This window comes from Ahaetulla prasina, chromosome 2 (assembly GCF_028640845.1).
Source record: "Ahaetulla prasina isolate Xishuangbanna chromosome 2, ASM2864084v1, whole genome shotgun sequence".
Classification (NCBI taxonomy): Eukaryota; Metazoa; Chordata; class Lepidosauria; order Squamata; family Colubridae; genus Ahaetulla; species Ahaetulla prasina.
Window position 1 is genome coordinate 32244570 of NC_080540.1, and position 24501 is coordinate 32269070.

The 24501-nt window shown below is 37.9% G+C and overlaps 1 protein-coding gene across 1 annotated transcript in view; it reads right to left on the reverse strand.

The window, feature by feature from the left end:
• Window positions 1-24501, reverse strand: part of CFAP20DC (CFAP20 domain containing) — a 203844-nt gene that overhangs the window by 110924 nt on the left and 68419 nt on the right. The window contains exons 8-10 of the mRNA XM_058167803.1: window positions 21714-21854; window positions 9259-9398; window positions 3216-3393 (exon numbers count right to left, since the gene is read on the reverse strand). Of these exons, the coding sequence (XP_058023786.1) occupies window positions 3216-3393; window positions 9259-9398; window positions 21714-21854 (459 nt within the window). The remainder of the gene's footprint in view (window positions 1-3215; window positions 3394-9258; window positions 9399-21713; window positions 21855-24501) is intronic.

Sequence of the window (24501 nt, forward strand, 5' to 3'; positions counted from 1 at the left end):
AAATTCATGTAAATTGTGACCATGGCAGCATTGATACTTGCTTACAAATTAAAGAGACACATGTTCTAGAGCAAACAAAATTTTATCAGCTCTGAGTCACAAGAAATGATGAAATTCTTCTATGGGGAGTCAGGGGAGGCTATCAAATGTTTCAATATCAATTGTAATGAATAATTTTGTGTAACTTCTTAGGAAAATATGTAAATTACTGTGTAATCATGGTAGTGCAGCAAACATGATAAATACAAGAATGATCAACTAAATGTCTAATTACTTTCACTGCAGAGTCAGATTTATGCTGAAGCCTCTAATTGCAGCCTCACATTTTAATGAAGGTTTTAACACGACATAAAAAAGCTGACAAATGATATACAATATTCATTTGTTTTATTTCTTTCTTCGCCACCAATTTCCCTTTTGTAATGACATTGCGCACCTGCTAGAGAAGATATGTTTATACATTTTCTATGCTGCCAGTATAAAGAATTTCTGTTTGTAACTGGAACAAATCTAACATAAAGCAGTGCATATTATCTTTGGATTATAGATCAATTCACAACGGAGACAAATACATATTCTGCACTTCCCTTGCATTATTCTGTATCTCCACAATTCCCTCCACATCTTTAATGTTAATAGACACAAGGATATTTGTTTTCTTTTTTGCAATATTTCAGCATTTATTTCAATTGCATTTATCTGGGACTAGAATCTTTAGACTACCATATATTCTCCAGGAAGGAGTCAAAAGCTAGTTAAAAAGGAACTAAACAGTTTGGTCTTTTCCCCACTTCCTCCTACCTCTTTTGTATATTTGACTCAGTATTTGTTACAGTCAATTTTGACAAAGAAATTATTATTTACCTTAGCATTAAGTTATATGATCAAATTTTGATTCGCCTCACTATTTTTCCATCTGGTTTGCCCGATTTCTGTGATGGGATAGTGTAATTCTTAGTTAATAAACTCAACATATTAATTTGAGTGACAAATGAGATTTAGCAATCAACACATTCAACCTCTGCTGAGGGAGCAAAATAATTAGTAGTTTTCTTGAGTCTTGATTTTAGATGGGGTGGTGTTGAGGTAATGATTTCACCTCAGGAAACCCCAAGAGGAATTTATTTACAAAAATTGAAAATCAGAAATCCATTTCCTCAGTTTTATTCACCAAAAGAGTTGAAAATATTTTTAAAAGTTTATATTTAATGTCTACTGCTGATGCTTTTATAACCTTGAAGCTGAACTACCATGATGTGCTCACTACTTTGGACTATACTGGTCACCCAATGAAATAAGTATTTTGAGGGCAATGGATTGAACTATATGTTGTAAAATAAACAGTGAATGAAATTCCATATGGTGTAATGGTTAAAGTCTTTATCTGGCAATAGGGAGATCCAAGTCCACTTTTGCCCATGAAAGTTTGCTGGGTAATGTTGGCCCAAATACTTTCTGTAAACTCAACCTACTTCATGGGGTTGTTGCAAAAGAAAAATAAATGGGAGCGGGAAGGCTATGGATGCAGCCTTGAGCTTCTGAATACAATACGGGATATAAGTATAATAAAAGAGAAGATTATAAAGATTGTTGATGGCATACAAGATATAGAGAAATATATGCTACAATGGTCTTACTTGTTGTCTCCACTTTTCACTTTCTTGCTCACCATGTTATGAATAACTGACAGCTTTTTCTAGTATATTTTTTTATTCCCTTAATTGAGTTAGATTATTCTGAGAGTGGTCAGAATGACTATTAGTTAGCCAGTATTTGATTTAACCGAAGTCTAGGAGAACAACTGTTCATTAAGCAACTGTTTCAATATCCAGAATATAAACTGCAGATATAACCACTTGGGTTTTTAATTTTTTTAAAAAAATAATTTGCTCCACAGAAATACTGAATACAGTAACATTTAAAAATTGGCATTGGCAATTAGTTTTGCTGAGTGTCACTCTTCTGTTCACTGGTTTTTTTTAGTATATATAAAGGCTTACAAGGACAATTTCTTCTTAGTTTTTCTCCTTTGTTCTAAAAGCACAAGGAATTCTTTATCTATACACACTTTGTGTAATTCTGCAAAACCCGATTAATGCTCAGAAGGAAATTCCATTCTGAAAATTTTGATTTTCATAATCCCTGTAATATTCCCTGAAACACAAGAGATCTACTATCTTACACCGAAAGAGCTGTGATATTAAAAAAACATAAAATTTACACTGTGCTGCTGACTGTTTCTGGGCCATTGTTGTAAATTTTTTCAATGGCACAGATAGGTAGGTGCCTAGAAGAAAAAAGTTATAAAAATAATATTGGCTGTTTACAATACTAAATTGTAAAGGAATATTTTTCTTTTGAAAATCAACAGGATTTGTTTTTAAATTTGCAAGACGGCTTTAATAGGCAAAAGCTGATCCATACATGTTGATGAAGATTCTCAGCCATCCTTGCAGAGTTGCCTGTAAGTTGAGTCATGGCAACTGGAATACTTTTTCTTTTGGATTTGAAATGTTTTGCTGCTTTGTTTGTTTAGTCTGCAGTGAAGTCTAGTTGCCATGACTCTATACAGGTTTACTCAGTGAATTTTAATTAGGTTATTATACCATAATTACGTCATTACAGGTATGATTTACACTATGATCCCGTTTTTGAATTCCACATTACATTGTTCCTATAGAATGAGCTCATATATTCAATTGCTAGTTATCAAATACACCACAATGAATTTAAATAAACCAAGTGATATACCTGCATATGTAAACCTAAGGTCAATTACAAAGTGATATGGATACATATATGACTAAAACTTTTGCAATAATTTCTAAATATAATATAGTTTTTGAATGATTCTTGGCTCTGGAAATATTCTGAAATCAAATCATGAAGCTCATGGGCTGACATGATATGGCTTCTGTGAACTCAACCTGACTCGCAAGAATATTGGAAAACAATTTAGTAATAAAAGAAAATATCCTCTCCCCAAGTATCTGTTTCCATTGCAATGTCTTATTGCCATCTCTTACATACCACTTGACAGCCTTCCTAATTTTAAAATCAGGTCACTCACCTGTTGTTGAAAACATAGTTGTCTAAGCAGTAAAGCAGAGAAAAGTGTTATTAAATTTACTATATAGTTTCTTGAAGCAATTAATAAAGAACAATTTTAAAATGTTACAGTATCAGTTTTTATAACTATTGTGTCAGAATCTTACCCTTGTCCAGGGAAACTTGATTTGTGTTACAGATATTTTGTATATTTTTTTCATCTAAAGCTGTATCGATAGATGATGGAGACTGTTCAGTCATTATAGTATCTCGTACTGGTTCTGTTCTCTTTTCCAAACTTGGCATTTGGCATGACCTTTTTGTCCTAATGCTTGATTTTGTTATCTTTAAAAAAAGGACATTTTCTGATGTTATATCAATTCAGTATAAAGTACATTAAGAAAAACAGACAGAAAAAACTGAATTGGAAGTTTAATTAAAAGGCTAAATTTGAACCAAGTGATATTTTATCTAGATGTAAGCTTATACTATTGAGTGTCAGTTAGTTTTTTTTCAAAATAAACTGTATTTCTATAATTTAAAAAAAAAAGCTAAATAAATAGTAAATTAGGAAATTTAAATTTCTATTACAAATATTATATTTCATTATCATATATAACAAAAAGAAGAAAATGTGAGCTCAGCAGGACAAGGAGGGCCTGTGTTGTCTTACTATACAAACTATAGCCCTAGCCCCTTGAGTACTTGCGCAACTTAATACAGGTAGTCCTTGACTTACAACAGTTTATTCAGTGACCGTTCAAAGTTACAACAGTACTGAAAAAAGTGACTTATGACCAATTTCACACTTACGACTGTTGCAGCTTCCCTATGGTCACATGACCAGAATTCAGATGCTTGGCAACTGGTTCACGTTTCTGATGGTTGCAACCTTCTGACAAGCAAAGTCAATGGGGAAGCCAGATGCATTTAACAACCATGTTACTAATTTAACAACTGGAATGATTCACTTAACAATGGTGGCAAGAAAGGTTGTAAAATGGGGTCAAAACCTACTTAACTAATGTTTCACTTAGCAACAGAAATGATGGGCTCAATTGTGGTCATAACTCAAAGACTATCTATAGCCGTGATGGTGAACCTATGGCACGTGTGCCACAGGTGGCATGTGTAGCCATATCAGTGGGCACTTGAACTCAGCTCCGGTGCACACATGCTGATTTTCGGGCCTTCTGGGCCCACCAGAAGTAGGGAAACAGGCTGTTTCCTGCCTTCGGAGGGCCTCGGGGTGGTGGTGGGGAAAGGCCCGTTTTTCTCTCTCACCTGACTCCAGAGCCTCTCTAGGAGACTGGGGGGGGGGCGGCAAAAATGGCCTTCCTTCAGAGGCCGAAAATGGCCCATTTACCAACTTCTGGTGGGAATGAAAGGCCCATTTTTTTGCTGTCCCCTGAAAATGGCCTTCCCCACCCCCCCCGGAGGTCCTCCGGAAGCTGAAAACGGCCTGTTTGCCAACTTCCGGTCCCACAAGCTTCCTCCCCCAACAACATCAAAGCTGACATCAGCCAGAGGATAGAACAATTCAAAGATTTAGTGTTAGATCAGAAGACATGGAGAGACCTGGCCATAGAACTGCCAAGAGTGGGACACAACTGGATCACTTCATTACCCCCAGAAACTCTAATCATAATTACAGACAGGAGCCTTGTGATGGCGCAGTGGTTAGAATGCAGTACTGCATGCTAATTCTTCTGCCCACTGCCAGGAATTCGATCCTGACCAGCTCAAGGTTGACTTAGACTTCCATCCTTCTGAAGTTGGTAAAATGGGGACCCAGATTGTTGGGCAATATACTGACCTTGTAAACGGCCCAAAGAATGCTGTAAAGTACTATGGGGCTGTATATAAGTGCTATTGCTATTTGCCGTAACAATGAAGACTATCGTAATGACAGTGATGTGCTCAAAAAAGTGAGAAGTCAGGTGGCTACACAACCAACTATGATGCAATTATACTTCCCAGGCCACTATATATAGAACAAATAACTGACAGCATCCATACTGGAGATGACCAATCTAATAAAGAAGATTCTATTTGCAACCATAGGACAGTTTTAACTCATTTCCCCAATCTGTCTCACCTTTATCTTGGACTAGATACTTGAAGTGTGGAGAATTAGATATGATTGACTACTGACTGACAAGTGATAAATGTTTGTTCATCCTTCAGATTATGTTGACTTAATGATGCATATTTATATATAAACGCATGCATACACAAAGGGATATGTATTGTTATGACTTGGAATAATACACTGTGAAATATTTGGGTATTGGTCTGTTGTGTCTCTCCATTAATCCCAAAGAGCAGGTTATTTAAAAGTTGAATATTTCTTCCTTTCTTCTGTAATAGAATTATATTGTTTGGGGATAAAAATCTCTTTCAGTCATTATTCAATATAGTTCAGTGAAGATAGCATTCCTAATATTAAGAGTTATAAGAGCTATTCATGACTGTGAATTTCTTGACTGTTACCTAATCTGCCTGTCTAAACAGTGGAAAATCTCTACTCTCCCACTATCAGAAAAATGTTAAAACATTTACATCTTACTGAAATCAATAACCAATAAAAGTGATACATAGATGCCCTGTCACACAGGTAGCAAAAAATGTAGCAACATTTTTCACGCTTCAATAATTATTAAGACAAACACTACAAACATGTGAAATTGGATAGAATACTGTTTTTATTAGTATTAAAAACCATAGTACTTTGTACTTTAAATACAACAGTTTTCAGTAAAATATATAAAGTGTGTGTCTGTGTCTACACATATGCAAACACATTTTTGCTTAGCACTATCAACACCCAGCAATAACTTCTATTTTTTTCCAAATGTTGATGGATCTTAATAGAAAGCATTACATTACAAGCACATGTTGCAATCTCTCTGTTGTACTTTTACATGGGTTATAATATGAGAAATTGGAACTGTGCATTTTAAATTTGATCAGAAAAAAACATTGAAGGTTTGAATTCCTTTTTTCATTTCACTACTGTCAAAATAGCCAAATGATATGCTTGGGAGGCTGGAAGGTAGACACAGAAATAAGAATATTCATGAAATGTAATACAGTAGTATGTGGGAAACACCTTGGGAGACAGGATGAAGAGATACTGCCTTGGGTATGGTCAGATAAGAAAAAGCATAGCCCACAGCTGAGTAGTGGGCAGGGCAAAAGGCTTCAAAAGGACTGTCCCTAAGATCTGGGATGTAAAGATGATGGAGTGAGAATTGTATTTGTACACCTGTAAGATTCTGTTAATGTAGCTTTACAATAAAGTAGATTTAGTTTATCTGGTCATGTTCACGTCTGGTCTACGTGGTAAGGTTGACATCTACAGTGAGCTAAATATTTCTTACATAATGAATTCTCCCTGTGAAAATTTGACAAGGTAAGCGAATGTCAGAAAGACAATAGAAGGTAAAGGTAGGAGCTGATCACTGAAGATCAGCTTTATGATGTCACTAATAATAAAATCTGATTGACTGCATAGCCCTGTGACATCACTATCCTGACAATATATGGACAGAACAATACTTTAGTTTAACACACAAGAAAGTTGTCAAAAGGCAGTAAAAAGATATCCCAGATAGTCCCTCTGCAAAATGATAATGAATGGTTCTGATATCATATGTTCCACATCTTTTAGCATCCTACAATCCATTTACTCCTAAATTTCTGCAACTCCTAAACAGTCTCTCTTTGCACATTTGTCTAAGATGCCTGAGAAAATAACAAAAAACAACCCAGCCCTGTTTCTGTTGGTCATTCCTTATCTGAGACTTCCCAAGTTTTTTTAAAATCATTTATTCTATTTGTACAACTGCCCTCTCAACCAAGTGACTCTGAGTGGCTTATGTAAAGCCATAAAAGAATTAAAAACAATAGAACCATCCAAAAAATAAATACATTCAGCAGCCAAAATAGTTAAACGATTGACAGTAAAACCAAGAAACAGGACTCTTTACACATTACAAGGTCTAGGCCTGGGTATATGGCCATGTTTATAAAGCTTTGTGAAAAGTCAACAGGGTTGGGGCCATTCTAATCTCCAAGGGGAAAAACATTCCACTAAGCAGGGGCTACAGCCAAGGAGGCCCTTCTTTTAGTTTCTATCAGTTGACACTGTACTATGCCCAATCTGCTGGACTGAATTGGACAGGTAGAGACTCTAGGCCAGATGCGTCACGTACAGGCCTTGCCCACCCCAGCTCCGTGAAGGGAAAAAACGTTGTGAAACTTCACGTGATGGCAAGATGACGCCACAAGTTTGACACACGTGCTCTAGGCCAAGCATGGTCTAAGACAGGTGGAGTCTCCAAATTTGGTAACTTTAAGACTCGTGTACATCAACTCCCAGAATTCTTCAGCAGCCAGGTCTAAGAGGAAGTACAGACTTCAGCTGATCCTTTCTACACAGGTCTGCCATGTCTTCTCCTATGAGCTGCTGCCAATCAACCAGCTGTTTCCTTTTGCCTTTCAGTTTCATTTACTACCAAAGCTATTAATCTGGACACTCAATGCTACCTAAGGATTTGGGCAAATGCCTCCAAATACCAGTTACAAGGATACTATCACAGGACAGGCGCAGTGAGTAAGGAGGAAGATCTTGAAGGAAACATGGAAGTTCTGTTATCAAGGCAAAGCATACCATATCAGAGAGAAAATAATAGCCAGCTCTCTAATTCAGTATAGAACGTATACTAAGTATAAGAAAGAGGATGAGATCTAACGTAATCAGACTGGCAAGATTTTGTAAGGATAGTCAATTGTAATGAAAATAGTTTTAGGCTTCCTGTGGAGTTGATTTCTTGGTCTACCTAGCAGAAATGACAGGTATATCTTTAACTCCTGCTGTCAAGTACCCAGAGGCATCTGATTCACAAATATAACAACATTTTGAAATAACATAGGCTTCAGCCTGATTTACTTGGGCCATTCCTATGCTCCTTTCTGGAGCTCCAATGACAAACAGCATTAAATTACAGCTGCCCAAGATTTTCATTTTCTAAAAACACTTTTGGGGCTCATTTGGGACCAGAGGCATTTTTTTTTTAAATGAAGCGCTGGTGTTTTGTTTTGCAATATTCGAGCCTCTATTGTTCTTGATCAGATGTTTTTAAGATATATGAAGCCTGATACATGCAGAAAGCAACATCTGGGGACACACTAGCATCTTTGGATGTGGTACTGAGGACTTCAAACTTTATTACACTACCAATTATGATAGATGGCCAAATCATAGACTAAAGATGGGTACCTTGGAGAGATTATGCACCACAAAGCAGCCCTGCCACACTTTTTCCGAGGGAGGGAAGGATGGTATCAATTTTGTTTGTTTTTCTGTTTTAATTTTATTTTCTGGGTAAGTATGGGAGTGGGAGGCCTATGGGAAGAAAACCGCTCCCATTCCTACCATTAATCCCCTATATATTCTGAATTTTTTTTCTGGTTTAGAAAGGCAAGTGACGGTTGGAATAGGAAGGAGTTGTTTTTCACAGGCTTTCTGTTCATGGGTAGTTCTTGAGTTAACAACCATTCCATTCCATTCCATTGAATGGAATAGGGAAAAAATGACTTACAACTAGTCTTCAAACTTCCAACCACATACAATAGTATCAATAGTATCCCTATAGTCACATGATCAACAGGATCCCCATAGTCATGTGATCCCAGCCACTTTACAGCAAGCAAAAGCAATGGGGGAAGTTGGATTGCTTAACAACCACCTGAATCTTTTTACAACTACAATTATTCACTTAATAACCATTGCAAAAAGGTTGTAAAATTGGGCATGACTCAATTAACCACCGCTCTGTTTAACAACAGAAATTCTAGTCCCAAATGTGGTTTTAAGTTTATTTATTTATTTATTTAATTTATTTAATTTGTTAAATACGTATAAGATAACAGAAATAAGTATAAACATGATTATGAATACAGGATAAGGATACAAATAAATGGGGACAGTAGGACAGGGACGGTAGGCATGTTGGTATACTTATGCATACTCTTACAGACCTCTTAGGAATGGGGTGAGGTCAACAGTAGACAGTCTAAGGTTAAAGTTATGGGGGTTTGGGGAAGAAACCCAAACAAAGTTTGACGACTACTGTATTTTAGGTCTTAATTTGGGGGGGGAGCATACAGTATTGCCACCAAAACATTTGTTCTTAAGAATCTTACCTCCCCAGATGCCCTTGTTGTGACCCTTCGGCCTGAGAGAGGAGGTGGCCCAAGGACTTTTGATCCAAATGCAATGTGGGATATATCCTGACTCTTACTGTTACGTATAGTAGCTGATGCTCGGGTTGTTGGAGGATCTACTAAATAGCAAAATAGATAATTTAAAATTAATTACTTTGTACGATGATAAATAGTAGTTAATACATTTTTAACAAGTCAAAACACAAGTACTACCACAAATATTCATTCTAGCTAGATAATGCAAAGAGAAAATGTGCCAATGATCTCTAGTTTACACAATATTCCTACGATTTCCAAATTATTTTATGTGGAATGCTAATATACAAAATTGATTGTAAGATGAATGGCCGTACATATTTGTATAATAAATATGTAAGCAGCTATCCTGAAATCATTCTCATGTAGTTTATATTTGATAGCAATCCTTACAACATGGATGATGCCCCCTCAATATAATAGCAAAGAAACTACTGATAAGTTTATCAGTCAGCAATTTGTATGCTAAATAGAAAAAGTGGCCTTGCCGAATGAATATGTATCTACCTAGTCTATTCAGAACATATTTCTCTGGTAATTCTCTTTATTGCATAAACAAATAAATAGATAACAATAGATACTAAAATTTGTCCCAACTTCCAACTCTGAGACTCATTGTATTTGAAGGAACAAAAAACATTTCACTGAGAATGTGATTTTATTTCATTAACATAGCTGGGGTTGAATTAATAGACCAGATCTTTTTGTAGTGCTGAAAACAAAGAACTTTACACTAGTATGCATTTAAAACTGTCTCGGTTTCATTGCTTGATATGCATTCCTATATTTTTTCAGTTATTAAATATACAGTTTAATAGCATTAGGCTTCTGAATCATCCTGTCGAGCTCAGCTCCGGCTCGACACATGATGCTGCAGGAATCTGGATCATGGAAGCAGCCCCTAATCAAAGATCCAGGGGGATGACATATCAGGGACCTGTACGAGGGGTGCAGGGATCTGCGTTTGGGAAGCATGGGAAGGGAATCAGCACACTGGCGGCTGGGATGTAGGGAGATGAGGGCTGGGCGTTACGAAGAGCTGTTTTAGTTCCGGGATTTGGCAGATGACGTGGCAGCTGGGGCTGTCAGACGAGGAGGTAGAGAACGGCCAGGTGTCCAATCAACGGAGCAGTTCAGCCATGGGGCGGGGCATGAGCAGCGCGGGATGTTTAAAAAGGGGCTGAGAGGCAGAGGCTCTCAGCGCTGACTTTGTACAGAGAGACCTCGACTTTTACTGAGACCTGGTTTGTAGCAGACCCAATAAACGAAGTCACTATCGGAAAGAAAACCAAGTTGGCTTGTTTCTTCTCATGTCGTCTGACACAACTGTGGCTGAGAGAACCAAGACATTCATTTTGCATTTTTTCTAACAAAAATTCTATTTGGTTTAGTTTTGGTTAAATAAGATTTTTTAAGATTATACTTGTCACGTCCCACCTTCATATTGTGCTGAGAATCATGTCCTATTTAGTCAAAACCATTTGCCTAGTTTTTCTTTAAAAGAAAAAGGGAATTGCAAGCTATAATGCAGGATCTCCCTTTGCTCTTTATTGTTGTTAGTTGCGAAGTCGTGTCCGACTCATTGCAACCCCATGGACAACATTCCTCCAGGCCTTCCTATCTTCTACCATCCTCTGGAGTCCATTGAAGCTCACGCCTACTGCTTCAGTGACTCCATCCAGCCACCTCATTCTCTGTCATCCCTTTTTTCTTTTGCCCTCAATCTTTTCCAGCATTAGGCTCTTCTCCAGTGAGTCCTTCCTTCTCATTAGGTGGCCAAAGTATTTCAGTTTCATCTTCAGGATCTGGCCTTCTAAAGAGCAGTCAGGGTTGATCTCCTCTAGGACTGACTTGTTTGTTTGCCTTGCAGTCCAAGGGACTCGGCAGGAGTCTTCTTTAGAACCAAAGTTCAAAGGCCTCAGTTCTTTGGCGCTCAGCCTTTCTTAGGGTCCAACTTTCACAGCCATACATTGCAACTGGGAAAACCATAGCCTTGACTATACACACTTTTGTTGGCAGGGTGCTGTTTCTGCTTTTTAGTACGCTGTCTAGATTTGCCATAGCTTTCCGTCCCAGGAGCAAGCATCTTTTAATTTCTTGGCTGCCGTCCCCATCTATGGTGATCTTGGAGCCCAGGAAAATAAAATCTGTCACTACCTCCATTTCTTCCCCATCTATCTGCCAGGAATTGAGAGGGCCGGATGCCATGATTTTAGTTTTCTTAATGTTGAGTTTCAAGCCATTATTCGGCCATCTGTAATAAGTTTTTTAATGGATGTTTTATTTTGTATTTATATGTATATTTTTATCTGGCTGTGAACCGCCCTGAGTCCCTAGGGAGATAGGGAGGTATAAAAATACGAAAAATAAATAAATAAATAAAATAAATAAGCCAACTTTTGCATTCTCCTCCTTCACCCGCATCAAGAGGCTTTTTAGTTCCTCTTTGCTTTCTGCCATTAGAGTGGTATCGTCTGCATATCTGAGGTTGTTGATATTTCTCCCAGCAATCTCAATTCAAACTTTTGATTCATCCAGCCCTGCCTTTCTTATGATGTGCTCTGCATATAAATAGGCAGGGCGATAGTACACAGCCTTGCTGGACTCTTTTCCCAATTTTGAACCAATCAGTGGTTCCGTGTCCAGTTCTCACTGTTTGTCGTGTCCCACTCCTCCGCTGACGGCCGGGTCAGGGAAATCCGAATCAGGCTTGCCTCTGCAGCTCGGCCCAAAGTCCTAGCAAAGTCCTCAGAGCAGGCAGGAGACCAGTAAGTGACTTCAGCAAGATAAGTTCGACTTTTGCCTGACTCAGAGACTGCCAGAAAGCAGATCCTTTATATAGGCCATGGGGTGTGGCTCCATGACTCAGCACTCATTAAGGCCTGCCCCTCCCTTCCTTCTGTTGCCTCCGCCTATCCAATCTTCTGATGCGAGGGTCACTCCAATCAGCTGTTGTTGGGAGTAAACCCTCCTCAGGCTCACATGCTGTGGAGGAGGGGGAGGGGTCTAGCTGCTCCGTTTGCCTGGGCATGGAGTCAGGGCTGGGGCAGGGAGGTGCTCCTTCTTCTGCAGTTTGTCTGGGCATGGAGCCAGGACTGGGGCCGGGAGGCATACATTCCTCTGTGTTCGGGAGCAGATAAGAAGGCCCCGGCTGCTCTGAGGGCGGGCAAGATACAACACTGTTGCTTCTTGACCCGCATACAGGTTTCCCAAGAGACAAATAAGATAGTCTGGTACATCCATCTCTTTAAGAACTTGCCACAATGTATTGTGATCCACACAATCAAAGGCTTTAGCATAGTCAATGAAGCAGAAGTAAATGTTTTTCTGGAACTCCCTAGCTTTCTCCATGATCCAGCGTATGTTGGCAATTTGGTCGCGTTGGTGGATGATCTCTGGAGGGCCAGGGATAGGGGTTGTTCCTCTGCCCTGGTCCTATTAGACCTCTCAGCGGCTTTCGATACCATCGACCATGGTATCCTGCTGCGCCGGCTGGAGGGATTGGGAGTGGGAGGCACCGTTTATCGGTGGTTCTCCTCCTATCTCTCCGACCGGCCGCAGTCGGTGTTGACAGGGGGGCAGAGGTCGCCCCAGGCGCCTCACTTGTGGGGTGCCGCGGGGTCGATCCTCTCGCCTTCTGTTTAACATCTACATGAAGCCGCTGGGTGAGATCATCAGTGGTTTCGCGTGAGGTATCAGCTGTATGCGGATGACACCCAGCTGTACTTTCCACACCGGACCACCCCAACGGTTATCAAGTGCTGTCCCGGTGTCTGGAGGCTGTACGGGTCTGGATGGGGAGAAACAGGCTCAAGCTCAATCCTCCAAGACAGAGTGGCTGTGGATGCCGGCATCCCGGTACAGTCAGCTAAATCCGGCTGACCATCGGTGGCGAGTCATTGGCCCCGATGGAGGGGTGCGCAACTTAGGCGCCCTCCTGGATGAACGGCTGTCTTTGGAAGATCATTTGACGGCCGTCTCCAGGAGAGCGCTTACCAGGTTCGCCTGGTGCGCCAGTTGCGCCTTTCTGGACCGGGATGCCCTGTGCACAGTCACCCACGCACTCGTGACGCCTCGCCTGGATTACTGCAATGCTCTCTACATGGGGCTCCCTTGAAGGGCATCCGAGGCTGCAGTTAGTCCAGAATGCGGCTGCGGGTGATAGAGGAGCCCTCGTGGCTCCGTATAACACCCATCCTGCGCAGACTGCACTGGCTGCCTGTGGCCTTCCGGGTGCGCTTCAAGGTTTTGGTGACCATCTTTAAAGCGCTCCATGGCATAGGGCCGGGTTATCTACGGGACCGCCTACTGCTACCGAATACCTCTCACCGACCCGTGCGCTCTCACAGAGAGGGACTCCTCAGGGTGCCGTCAGCGAGGCAATGTCGTCTGGCGACGCCCAGGGGAAGGGCCTTCTCTGTGGGGGCTCCCACCCTCTGGAATGAACTGCCCCCAGGACTTCGTCAGCTTCCGGACCTTCGGACCTTCCGCCGCGAGCTTAAAACATATCTATTTAACTGCGCAGGACTGAGTTAGATTTTAGTTTGTGGGTTTTATCTTGGGTTTTAATTTTTATATTTTTAATTATTAGGCTTTTGAATAAGTTTTTTAATTGTTTTTAGAATTGTATTTATTGCTTTTAAATGCCTGTAAACCGCCCTGAGTCCTTTGGGAGATAGGGCGGTATATAAATATAAACAATAAATAAAAAATAAATAAATAAATTTGATCTCTAGTTCCTCTGCCTCTTCGAAATCCTGCCTGTACTTCGGTAGTTCTCGATCCACATACTACTGGAGCCTAGCTTGTAGGATTTTAAGCATAACCTTACTAGCATTACTTTTGCTCTAAGTCTCCATAATATAGCAGTGTATTGTGATGCTTTCCACTGGCTTCTATTGGTTAGCATTTCCTGAACCCTGGGCTGTTTTTCACTGTTGACATTTCTCTCAAAGGAGATTTTCAGAGAAATTCTTGAGGGTGAAATGTGGTATTTTTTCACTCATTTAATTAGAAGGTAACCAAATGCTATACACCATGAATCCTTTACCATGTATTTATGTATTTGAGTCATATTCCATATTTCTGCCCAGGAGGTAAGTATAATCTTTTTTCTAATGGTCTACTTTCTTTGGTTTCAATTTTATCCCAAGAAAAGACTTCAGGAACAGTTTCCATTTTCAGAGTGGAACGTGGCATTCAAAAAGGCTTTAGAATAATCAGCAGTAGCCAGCTCATTCATCTCTAATGATTACATCTAATGAGATTACATCTCTAATGAGAAATTTAAAAGAAATTACTAAGTTCCCTGAAAATAAGGTAGAAAAATAGAAGTATCTTTTCCTGAAAAAGGAAATTTGTGAGAAGCTGAAAGACAGGTTTTGGCACACTATTTTTTCTACCAACTCTGCTTGTATTCTTTATTGTGTGTAAAGAGTGCCACTGTGATTGTGTAAGCACTAGGAACTAGAATTAGAGAACAATTATGTTATAGCAGCATAAATTTGGAATACATTTTGCTGCATTAAAGTACGTTTGTTTTCATTCTGAATCTAGTGAAAATAAGACATATTAGACAAAAATATTATTGTTGTTGTTGTTGTTGTTGTTGTTGTTATTAATAGCTAGAATATTCCCAGGCTTGATCATTTCCTTGCATTTTTTGTTCTTTACCCCAATATCCAGGATTTTTAAGTCTTTATCATACAGATAACAATTAATAACAACAACAACAAAAACAATAATAATATTTTTGTCTAATATGTCTTATTTTCACTAATTCAGAAAATATCAATACATATAAGTCTTTTCTAACAATTATATTTAGGTAAAAATTGGGGGAAATGATAAAAAAATGGTAAATGAGAGCCAGCTTGGTCTAATGATTAGGGCATCAGGCTACAATAGCACAGAGGGGAAAAAAGGAAGCCTTCCCAAAAATAATGAAAAGGTTATGGAGGAGCATCCAAACAATGCAGCAGAAGGAGATAAGAGATAAGATAGAGGGAACATTCAGATTATGTAAAAATGCTAGAAAGAAATATATGATACCAAGAAAGAAATATAAAAGAATTAACAAAAAGTCAATGAATGACAAATTCAAAAAAGGCTGAGAGATGACGGATAGAGATACAATATTTTGTAATACTGGGATGATATTGAAAATTAGTAGAAGAAAATAGAAATATAATTTGGGAAAATAGCAACATATATATAAATATATAATAGAATTTACTATACTCATAAACATACTAAGATTAGGAGGTGGAAGATTGTGATTAAACATATTTAAATGTATTATTATGATTAATAATGAGCAAAATATTTTGGAATTTATAGCTTTAAGCTTTAAGGATTACAAATTCAGGGGATTTAGAGACATAACCTTTGTTATTAATAAATGGTTTTATTGGTGTCTACAGAAAATCGAGATATCAGAATTTGAGTAATATTTAAAATATTTAAATATTAGTGATCTAATAGGGGTCAATAAACACATTGTAAGACATGTAATTAATGTTTAAATATATATTTGGAGAAAGCGATAAAGAATCATTAAGAGAGAATACTACTGTTTAAAGATAAATAGATGAATAGGGAAGAACCCCAATAAGTGGGGAGGGGGGAGAGTATAAATTGGGAAAATAGTATTATACATTTTGATATATAAAAGAATATTTTATAATTATAATGAGTTTATTAAGGTTAAAGGTTGGAAGACAAAAACTATATATGTATAATTGTATTATTATTGTTAGCACTGTGTAAAAATGTATAGACCCAGTCATTACACTGTCCACAAAATATGTTGGTTGTTAAAGGAAAACTGCAAATAAAACATATACAAAAAAAGGCATCAGGCTAGAAACCAGGTGACTGTGAGTTAGGTGACCTTGGGTGCCCCCGCTGCCCCATCCCTCAAATCATTTCACAGGGTGTTGTGGAGGAAATAGGAGGAAGGAGTATTAGATGTGTTTACCACGTTGAGTTATATATTAAAAAGTCTTTAAAAATGTGGGTTTTTGAGTTTAACTGGAGTATTAAAATGGAAAAGATGAAAAATGGAATTTCAAAATAAATTGAAGCTTAAAATTATCAAAGCACTTGTTTCTAGAAAGGTCTGGTTTGGGGTCTCTGAAAGGAAGCGAATGGCATAAGAATTCATCTCTTATTCATACTGCCAGATTAAAAATAAAGATTAAACTCTAAAGCTCAAGGCATTCATTTTCTTTAGTTAACAAGAATTTAAAAAGTGAGCTCAGGGATATAGCCACTAATTATTTTACCACTTTACCAACCAAGCCTAAAGTTGTGCTAATTTAAATGCTGTTAAAAAAGGATTTGTTTTGTTTTGCTTTAACATTCTCATATTATGGGTTTCCAGTGTGAATCATGATTGATTGAAGATGTCTATGCAAATGAGCGGAGATGACTGATGTGCAGAATGCAAGACTGGCAAACAGACCAGTCCCTCAAACTTCTCCAGAGTAGGTGACATCAGGAGATTGTCCAAGAGTGCTTTGAAGCTGCTGCTCATGGGAGCATGTAAAATAATGGTCTCCTGTGGCTTTGAGTGCCAGGAGCCAAGGGAGATGACATCTTTGTTCTCGGCAGAGACGGAGTCCTCTATAAGGGCACTAAGCCAGTCGAACTCTTTTGTTTTAATCCAATCACTTTTGGAAATGTTCAATTTAAGCACTATATTAGAGGCCTTCAAAACAGTAAGTTCAATTTAACACCTAGTGAGTTTTACTTTAAAATAATATAAAATTGGGGAAAAGCATAAAGAGAGCGAGAGTGAGCCAGAGAGAGACGAAGGGAGGGGGGAAGAGAGAGAGAGAGAGAGAGAGAGGGAGGGAGAGAAGATTTTGATTTAAGAGAGTTTTAAACTTTGGGAGACCAGAAAGGTTTGAAATATTGGTTATTTTTATTGCAAGATTTGAAAAATTATACAATTAAACAATATACTCATGGAAAGAAAGTGAAATGGAACTAATTTCATATTTAGGAAGAGGCTTGATGGAAGTATCTGCTTTTTCTGTATTTTGTGAACTTTTTCTTACATTCTTTTAGTTTCTATATTCATTTCCCACAAAAGGCCATATATCCTCCAATATGCCTACATTCAAAAATTTCTTCATTTTTTCATCTTTATTAAACTTTCTATCAAGGTATTTATCTACTTTGATATGGAAATATGGAAATTAGATATATTTGTAGGAGCAACCTTTACTGTGGAAAGCTGTTTCTATAGAATAGAATAGAATAGAATAGAATTTTTAATTGGCCAAGTGTGATTGGACACAAAAGGAATTTGTCTTGGTGCATATGCTCTCAGTGTACATAAAAGAAAAGATACGTTCATCAAGAATCATAAGGTACAACACTTATAGTATTGTTTATACTATAGTATTATTTTACCACTATTCTTCATGTCTCGTGTTTATTCAAAACTCATAAACTCATCATTTCTAACAAGTGAGGAAGCTTTTGAAATCCCTAGAGGATAGACAAGTACAATGAGTGAACCGGGATATGATTTGCAGTAAATTGACAACAGGGAATTAAAAAAGAAAAAAAGAAAAACCTTAAACTTAAGGCAGAAGTGGACCAAGATGCATTTTTAGAGATCAAATCAGTGCAAATTGTATTTTGCATAAGGAGACAAGGTACTTTACACATAAACACATCTATCTGTCCTTAATAATGTAATAGCAAAAAATTGAGGATGCTGCTCCTGTGGAAACAAAAGTATTTGGGCAAGGACTATTAGGGAGGTTTTTTTTAATAAATTACCAATTTTGATTTGTGTTTAGTGGACCACTGCATATTGCTCTTTGCAAGGTGAGCTTTTCAATTTAAATGACCAGACTTGATTCTGTGTTCAATTAAACCACGGTCCCTTTATTGGAGGAGGGAAAAGCTTTCTACATTCCTACATTGACTAACAGTCAGGACTTAATCTGGCCTGGGAATTGAAGGAATTAATAGTGTAAAATGGTAGTCAATTTACATGTATAATGATTAAGTGGATACATGTGGGTTTTATTAATTTTGTTGAAAGCATTCAGAGCAATGAATTGCTCTTTGATAGAACAAAATTACATTTGAAATTCAAGGAAATTAGTTGTAAGCAATGAATTAGGAACTTTCAGTCAAGAAAGGAAAACAAAAATGCATTGAGATAGAAGGTTTACCATGGCCGTAATCTATGGTTTTATGATGACCAATGTATTGCTTTGTCCTTATAAATAATAAAATTGAAAATAGCAAGATATGTGGAAAAACATACACTAATACCTAAACATTTGTGGACCCTTTTGAATTTTCAATATCTCTGCATAAATATGCAGACCAAAACCATGATAGATCATAGGTCATGCTTAAATCATATTTATGTAGCAATACTGCACTGCCATGGCCACTGGAGAGTGATGTTGTGCAGGGCAGCTAAAAGACCAGAGATGGGGTGGGGAGATAGAAAGGTGGGGCAGTCCCTTACCTTACTGAGGCTTAGAGTTGGGAGTTTACAAGCCAGAATGGCTTGGATTCTGTGGGTCCCTACCTAACAACCAGTTGGATTTGATTAATCAGAGTAATGGGGAGTAGCAGGATTTCTGATGCTAAGCAATGTGGTCACATTTACGATCGCATCGCTTAGTGATGAAAATTTGGGTCCCAATTACCCTCATTCACCCAAAATTACTTGTAAACATGTTTTACTTATTACTGAGATAATGAGGACTGGTTAATTAGCTAGGTGGAAGCATCTAACCAACTTTGTGAGATCCCAAAAAAGATAGGCAGGATCGGATCTCAGGAGACCACAAGAAAATTTCAGAGCTGTATACTGGACTTTTTTGCATGTGCACGTTCAGTTAATATTGACTCCTAGTGAAGTCCATGTAGTTTTCTTGCCAATATTTTCAGAAGTGGTTTGCCACTGCCTTCTTCCTAGGAAAGAAGAGCTCTTCTTGAGGAACAGGGAGTGGTTCAACATCATCTAATTAGCTTTGTATCTAAGGCGGGACTAGACCTCAGTCTCTAGGTTTCTGGTTTGATGCCTTAACCACTGCATCAAAAAATTAAATAAAGAAGGTGTTTCATAATATTCTAAATTAAATTATTTCCCCTTTTTAAATTTTGTTGCAATTCTTATTAATATTTTGGTGTATGGTTTCATAGGCAAAGATTTTTTTGGGGGGGGGAATGAAGTATCTTGATGGAAGAGCACACATTTTTCAAATTTTGTTTTGTTTAAAGAAAGCAAAATATAATGTGAAATTATTCAGTTTTTCAAAGGGTAAGAAAATTTGACTTTAATAATCTTATGCTCTGCTGAAACTGTTTCCAAATCAGTCCAACAGCAGCAATTCTCCATTCAGAATTCCCCAATGTCATCTTCAACCTGTTGAATCCCAACAGCAGTCTATGTTGTCATTCCTGACTGCACTTCTCATAAGATTATACATATAGAGCATGTGTGTCAAACTCGTGGTGTCATGTGACATTTTCCCCATTTGTGGAGCTGGGGAGGATGTGGCCTGTCCATGACACATTTGGTCCGTGGGCCACCAATTTGACACCCCTGATTTAGAGGCACATTCTTGCAATAGCCTCATTCTTATAGATGAGCCAGATTTTGCAGTAATACCGTAAGAACATGTTTTATGAAAGAATTTTATTGGCAGGTAATTCTTTGATCACACTCTGATCAAAGGTCATACATCTGTCTCTTTCTCAAAAGCAGTGCCAAACTTCACACTATGCCATTTCCAAGAAATGTATTCTAAATTCAGACTGAAAGATGACACAGTGAGGTCCTGATAATTTGGGAGCCAGATACAAGGACAACTAATAATTCCATCTTCCTATTCACTCTACTAGTGAAGTTGACAAGAGGAAAAGGTTTACAAGTAGTCCTTGTTTAATGATTGCCTTGGACAGAGATCACAAATAAATGGTAATAAAAAATCATTTTCTGTGGGCATTTATGACAACAAAAATCTTCAGTATGAAACTGATTAAGGCCTGGTAAGTTTCAAGGAGCAGCTGTCAGCCAGCCCAAGGGTTCTAATCAATTAAAGAAGCTCACAGAGCTGAGCTTATTAACTTGCAGTTGGACTTTTTAAAGAAGTGCTGTGCTCTGGAGAGAAACAGCTCAGGAGAAGACAGCTTGTTTAGGAAATCTCTCCACCCTATCTGGGAGCAAAAAAAAGGGAAAACTGTCAGTCACAGACTACTCCATGAGGAAACTTTATCTGAATGAGAAGGCAACAGACAATGATCTTCACAGCATTTCTCTCTCACTCACCTGCTTATTTAGTGACCATGTTGTTAAAGACCGAGTTGCCAGAACCAATGGAAGTCACAAAATAAGGTCAACCTGTACTAATTTCTATCAACCCCCTCGTTGCTCATGTATGTGAGTGGCTGTCATTTCTTTACAGAGAGATAGTCCAACAGGCCCTCTTGAAGCCAATGTTCTACACAGGAGGTAGTTTATTAAGTCCATCCATCCACCCACTCCCATTTTAAAAGAGGAATATAGGCCATTTAGGAAAAGAAATATTCCGGCTATTTACAAGTCATTTCTTTATATTGTCCCAAAGGTGCTTTTTAAGGAGGCAACTGGACTTTCTTGGGGATTTTTTTTGAAGACATTTTGCTTCTCATCCATGAAGCTTCTTCAGCTCTTACTGGATGATGGGGAATGGAAGGATTTATATTCGTTGCAGGCAGCTGATCTTACATGAACAGATTTCCAGAGAAAAAAAATTGCAGACTACAGGAACCAGAAGCACTACTCAGCTGACTCTGAGGACACAAATAAACCTCCAAGTGCTTCAACAAACTTCTAAAAGGATGCAAATGACCAACTGTCTGCAAGGAATATAAATCCTTCCATTCCCACCATCCAGTCAGAACTGAAGAAGCTTCTTGGTTGAGAAGTGAAATGTCTGCAAGGAAAAGACAAGAAAGTCCAGTTGCCTCCTGAAAAAGCACCTTTGGTGCAACCATGACCTGGATGATGGAGAATCTCTACAGATAATTTCTTTAGATTGATTTTATTTATACTTACCTTGTAGTGAGCACTTAAGACTACTACAATTTAAAAAAAATCAGATTATAAAAGTTAAAACTACTAATAAAACTAGCAATAAATATTATAGACTCTGAGACCGGACGATATGCATCTCCCTTGAAGAGGATGGATGGGTTAAACACTGTTTTTGTTTCTTGAATAATTCACAGTATCTGGGTTTCTACAAAAGCTATGTGAAAACGAACATGACATTTTATAGCTTAATACTATGAATGAATATAGGTAATGTCATCTGATTAAAAGTCCTTGGCCCAAGTAGATATAATAAAGAAACATTAATCACAAAGAGTACCTAATTCTGGTGAATTTAAAATTCGGCCTCTACATTTTTGTTCCGTTTGGCGCAGCTTCTTCATGTTCAGCAGCTGTGTGACTTGCGGCACATCCGCATTTAACTGACAGGCTCGAGGAATCGTATCTCTTGGCCCATCAGCTGTAACAGAAGATTAATACAATCTGAGTGAACTATAGCAAAGACTTCACCTTCCTATTCTGACTATCTGAACAAAGAATCAAAACTAACAACAGCATCAGTGTGCAGTGGAGATACTAGAACTCTGTTTTAGTTCCTGTATTTATATAATGAGAAGAACCCTTCAGAGGTCTCAAAGATCAAAAAGCAAAGAGAAAAAAAGTCCACACATCTGTTCAATTTCAGTACCTTTTGAAGCCATTATTTCTTCTGGATGAAACTCATTATTTATAGATTAGAAATTAGCAGCACCAGACATCATCTTTACTTTACCTGAACAGAAGGGTTTAGTTGTTAAATAATGTGCCACAACTCCCAACATCAAAAAGGATACGGAGACCATTATATCTGCATCTTAATTCTTTCTTGCCAATAAAAACATTTTGATGTTATTTTTTTAAAAAAATCAGTGAAGTTCATGTGAAGAACCTGATGCGCTAAATAAGTTTTGGGATGAATGCATAGGGATGAGGGTGGGAGGAAACTTTCTGGCTAAAGGGAAATAATTTGTGTGTCTGTCAGTCTGTCTATATCTATCTATCTATCTATCTATCTATCTATCTATCTATCTATCTATCTATCTATCTATCTATCTATCTATCTATCATATTGCATATGAAATTATGATTGCATAATTTTCCAGAACAACCTCCTTTTGTGGCTGAAGAGAAAAGTTTTCAATCAGTGTGTGCTGCCTGCTGTCAACCCTGAAGTAAACCTGGCTGAGGCCATCTTGGAGGCTTCAGGGTGCCACAAAGCAGAAGAAGGGACAGGGAGGGGGAAAATAGCTAGATGGGGGTTTGATAGCTAAAACAATAACGTTTTCCTGTGGGAACCAAGGACATTCTAACAGGTGACTGGCCAGAGAAGGAGTGAAATAACCAAGCAACCAGCCAGGACCTTGGCTGGACAGCGTGACCTGTGACCTGGGGGAAAAGGGGAAACTTTTCTTTTTAATTAGGTGAAAGCCATGGGAACTTTTAGAGTTTTTAGAACTCTTAGAGAACTTTCACCAGTTGTGCCAATATGATGTATCCAATAAATTGTTATTTGAGGAACTTGCCTGCCTCAGAGTTTTTCTTTCTATGGGTGCATTACTTGGAAGGCTGACACCTGCTCTAACATACTGTATACCAGTGAAACATGAACACTAACCTCACAAGTGGCTCTAAGAGCCATGAAACAATACATGCTTGCCATTACAAGACAAGATAAAAAGACCTCAACATGGCTTAGAAAACAAACAAAAGTATACAATATGTTCAAGAGAGTAAAAGAACTGAAATGGAAATGGGCTGGCAAGAAGAACTGATGGCAGGTGGACCAAGGCAGTCATAGAATGGATCCCACTTGATAACTCCTTCAAAACCTGTCTAATATAGCTAACTGTAAGAGAGTAAACAGGATAAAACTGTTGTGGGGGGAACAAGCTGTAGGAGCATAAATAAATAAGGCTATACAAAATTTCAAATTTAAGGCAATTTGATTAAATCATCCTTTCAATCTGAAACTTTCAAGTTATTCAGGGCATCAAATCAAATCAGACTCTTCTGAATCCGTGTTGAGATTAAATTGACTTTTATACCTGCAAACAAACTTTTTAATCAAGTCAAATAAATTATCTGAACTGATGATTCAAACTGAAAATTCAAATAAATTCAACTCACGGAAATGCAAATGCAAATCTGATCTTTAATAATTTACATACTCCAAGTGTTAATATGATTATACTGATACATTAAATTATTTTCCCTTTTTGACAGAATCAAAATTACAGTTCAGCAATGCATTTTAGAGGGCAATGCCCCTGGCTTTGCAAGGTTGCATTGGCTATGATACTGTCCACTGTGGGAACAGATAATTAATTTCTACCTTGTTAGAATGGTTGGTCAAGACAATGATCTTAATTTTTTCAGTTGTACAAACCTACAACTAGTCACCAGCGGTGTCCTTTCCAGAAATCCTAATTGTATATGCATGATTGCTTTTAGCCCCCTCTTAAAATAATTTATGTGTGCAGATAAGAGTTAATTAGATTTCAGGGTAGTAGAATGTCACAATTAAAAATACTCAGCAATTAGCTGGTCTCACAATTTAGATTGTACAGATTGTTCTGTGATCTCTAAAGCAGTTATGCTATCCATAAAGCTCCTCTTGTAAGTAAGTTCAGAGAGGTCAATATATTTGAGTACTCAAATACTTTGGCCTGGTTTTCATCTGCTCTGTGTCGCTAGTATGTTGTTCCATTTATTAAAGTGAAAAACATTCACTGCAGTTCCTTTTAACATCAGAATGAACTTAACACCTTTGGCACTAAAATTATATGACGTCTTTGTTCTTTGCTCACTGAATCTAACCCACACAATTAAACCGTGCAATCTGCTTCCTCTACAAAAAATATTTTTAAGCATATAGGGGTTTGTCCTGACCCTGCAAAACCAGTCTGCTAAACATTCATGGTATTTGATAAGCCCAGAGAAGGCTGATTATCAGTAATGGAGAAGGACATTATTGCAAAAAACAAAGAATTGGTTCATGTTATTGTATACAATTGGTTATATTAGGAAAACAAAACAAAACAAGAGAACCTCTGAATGGAAAAAGGGGA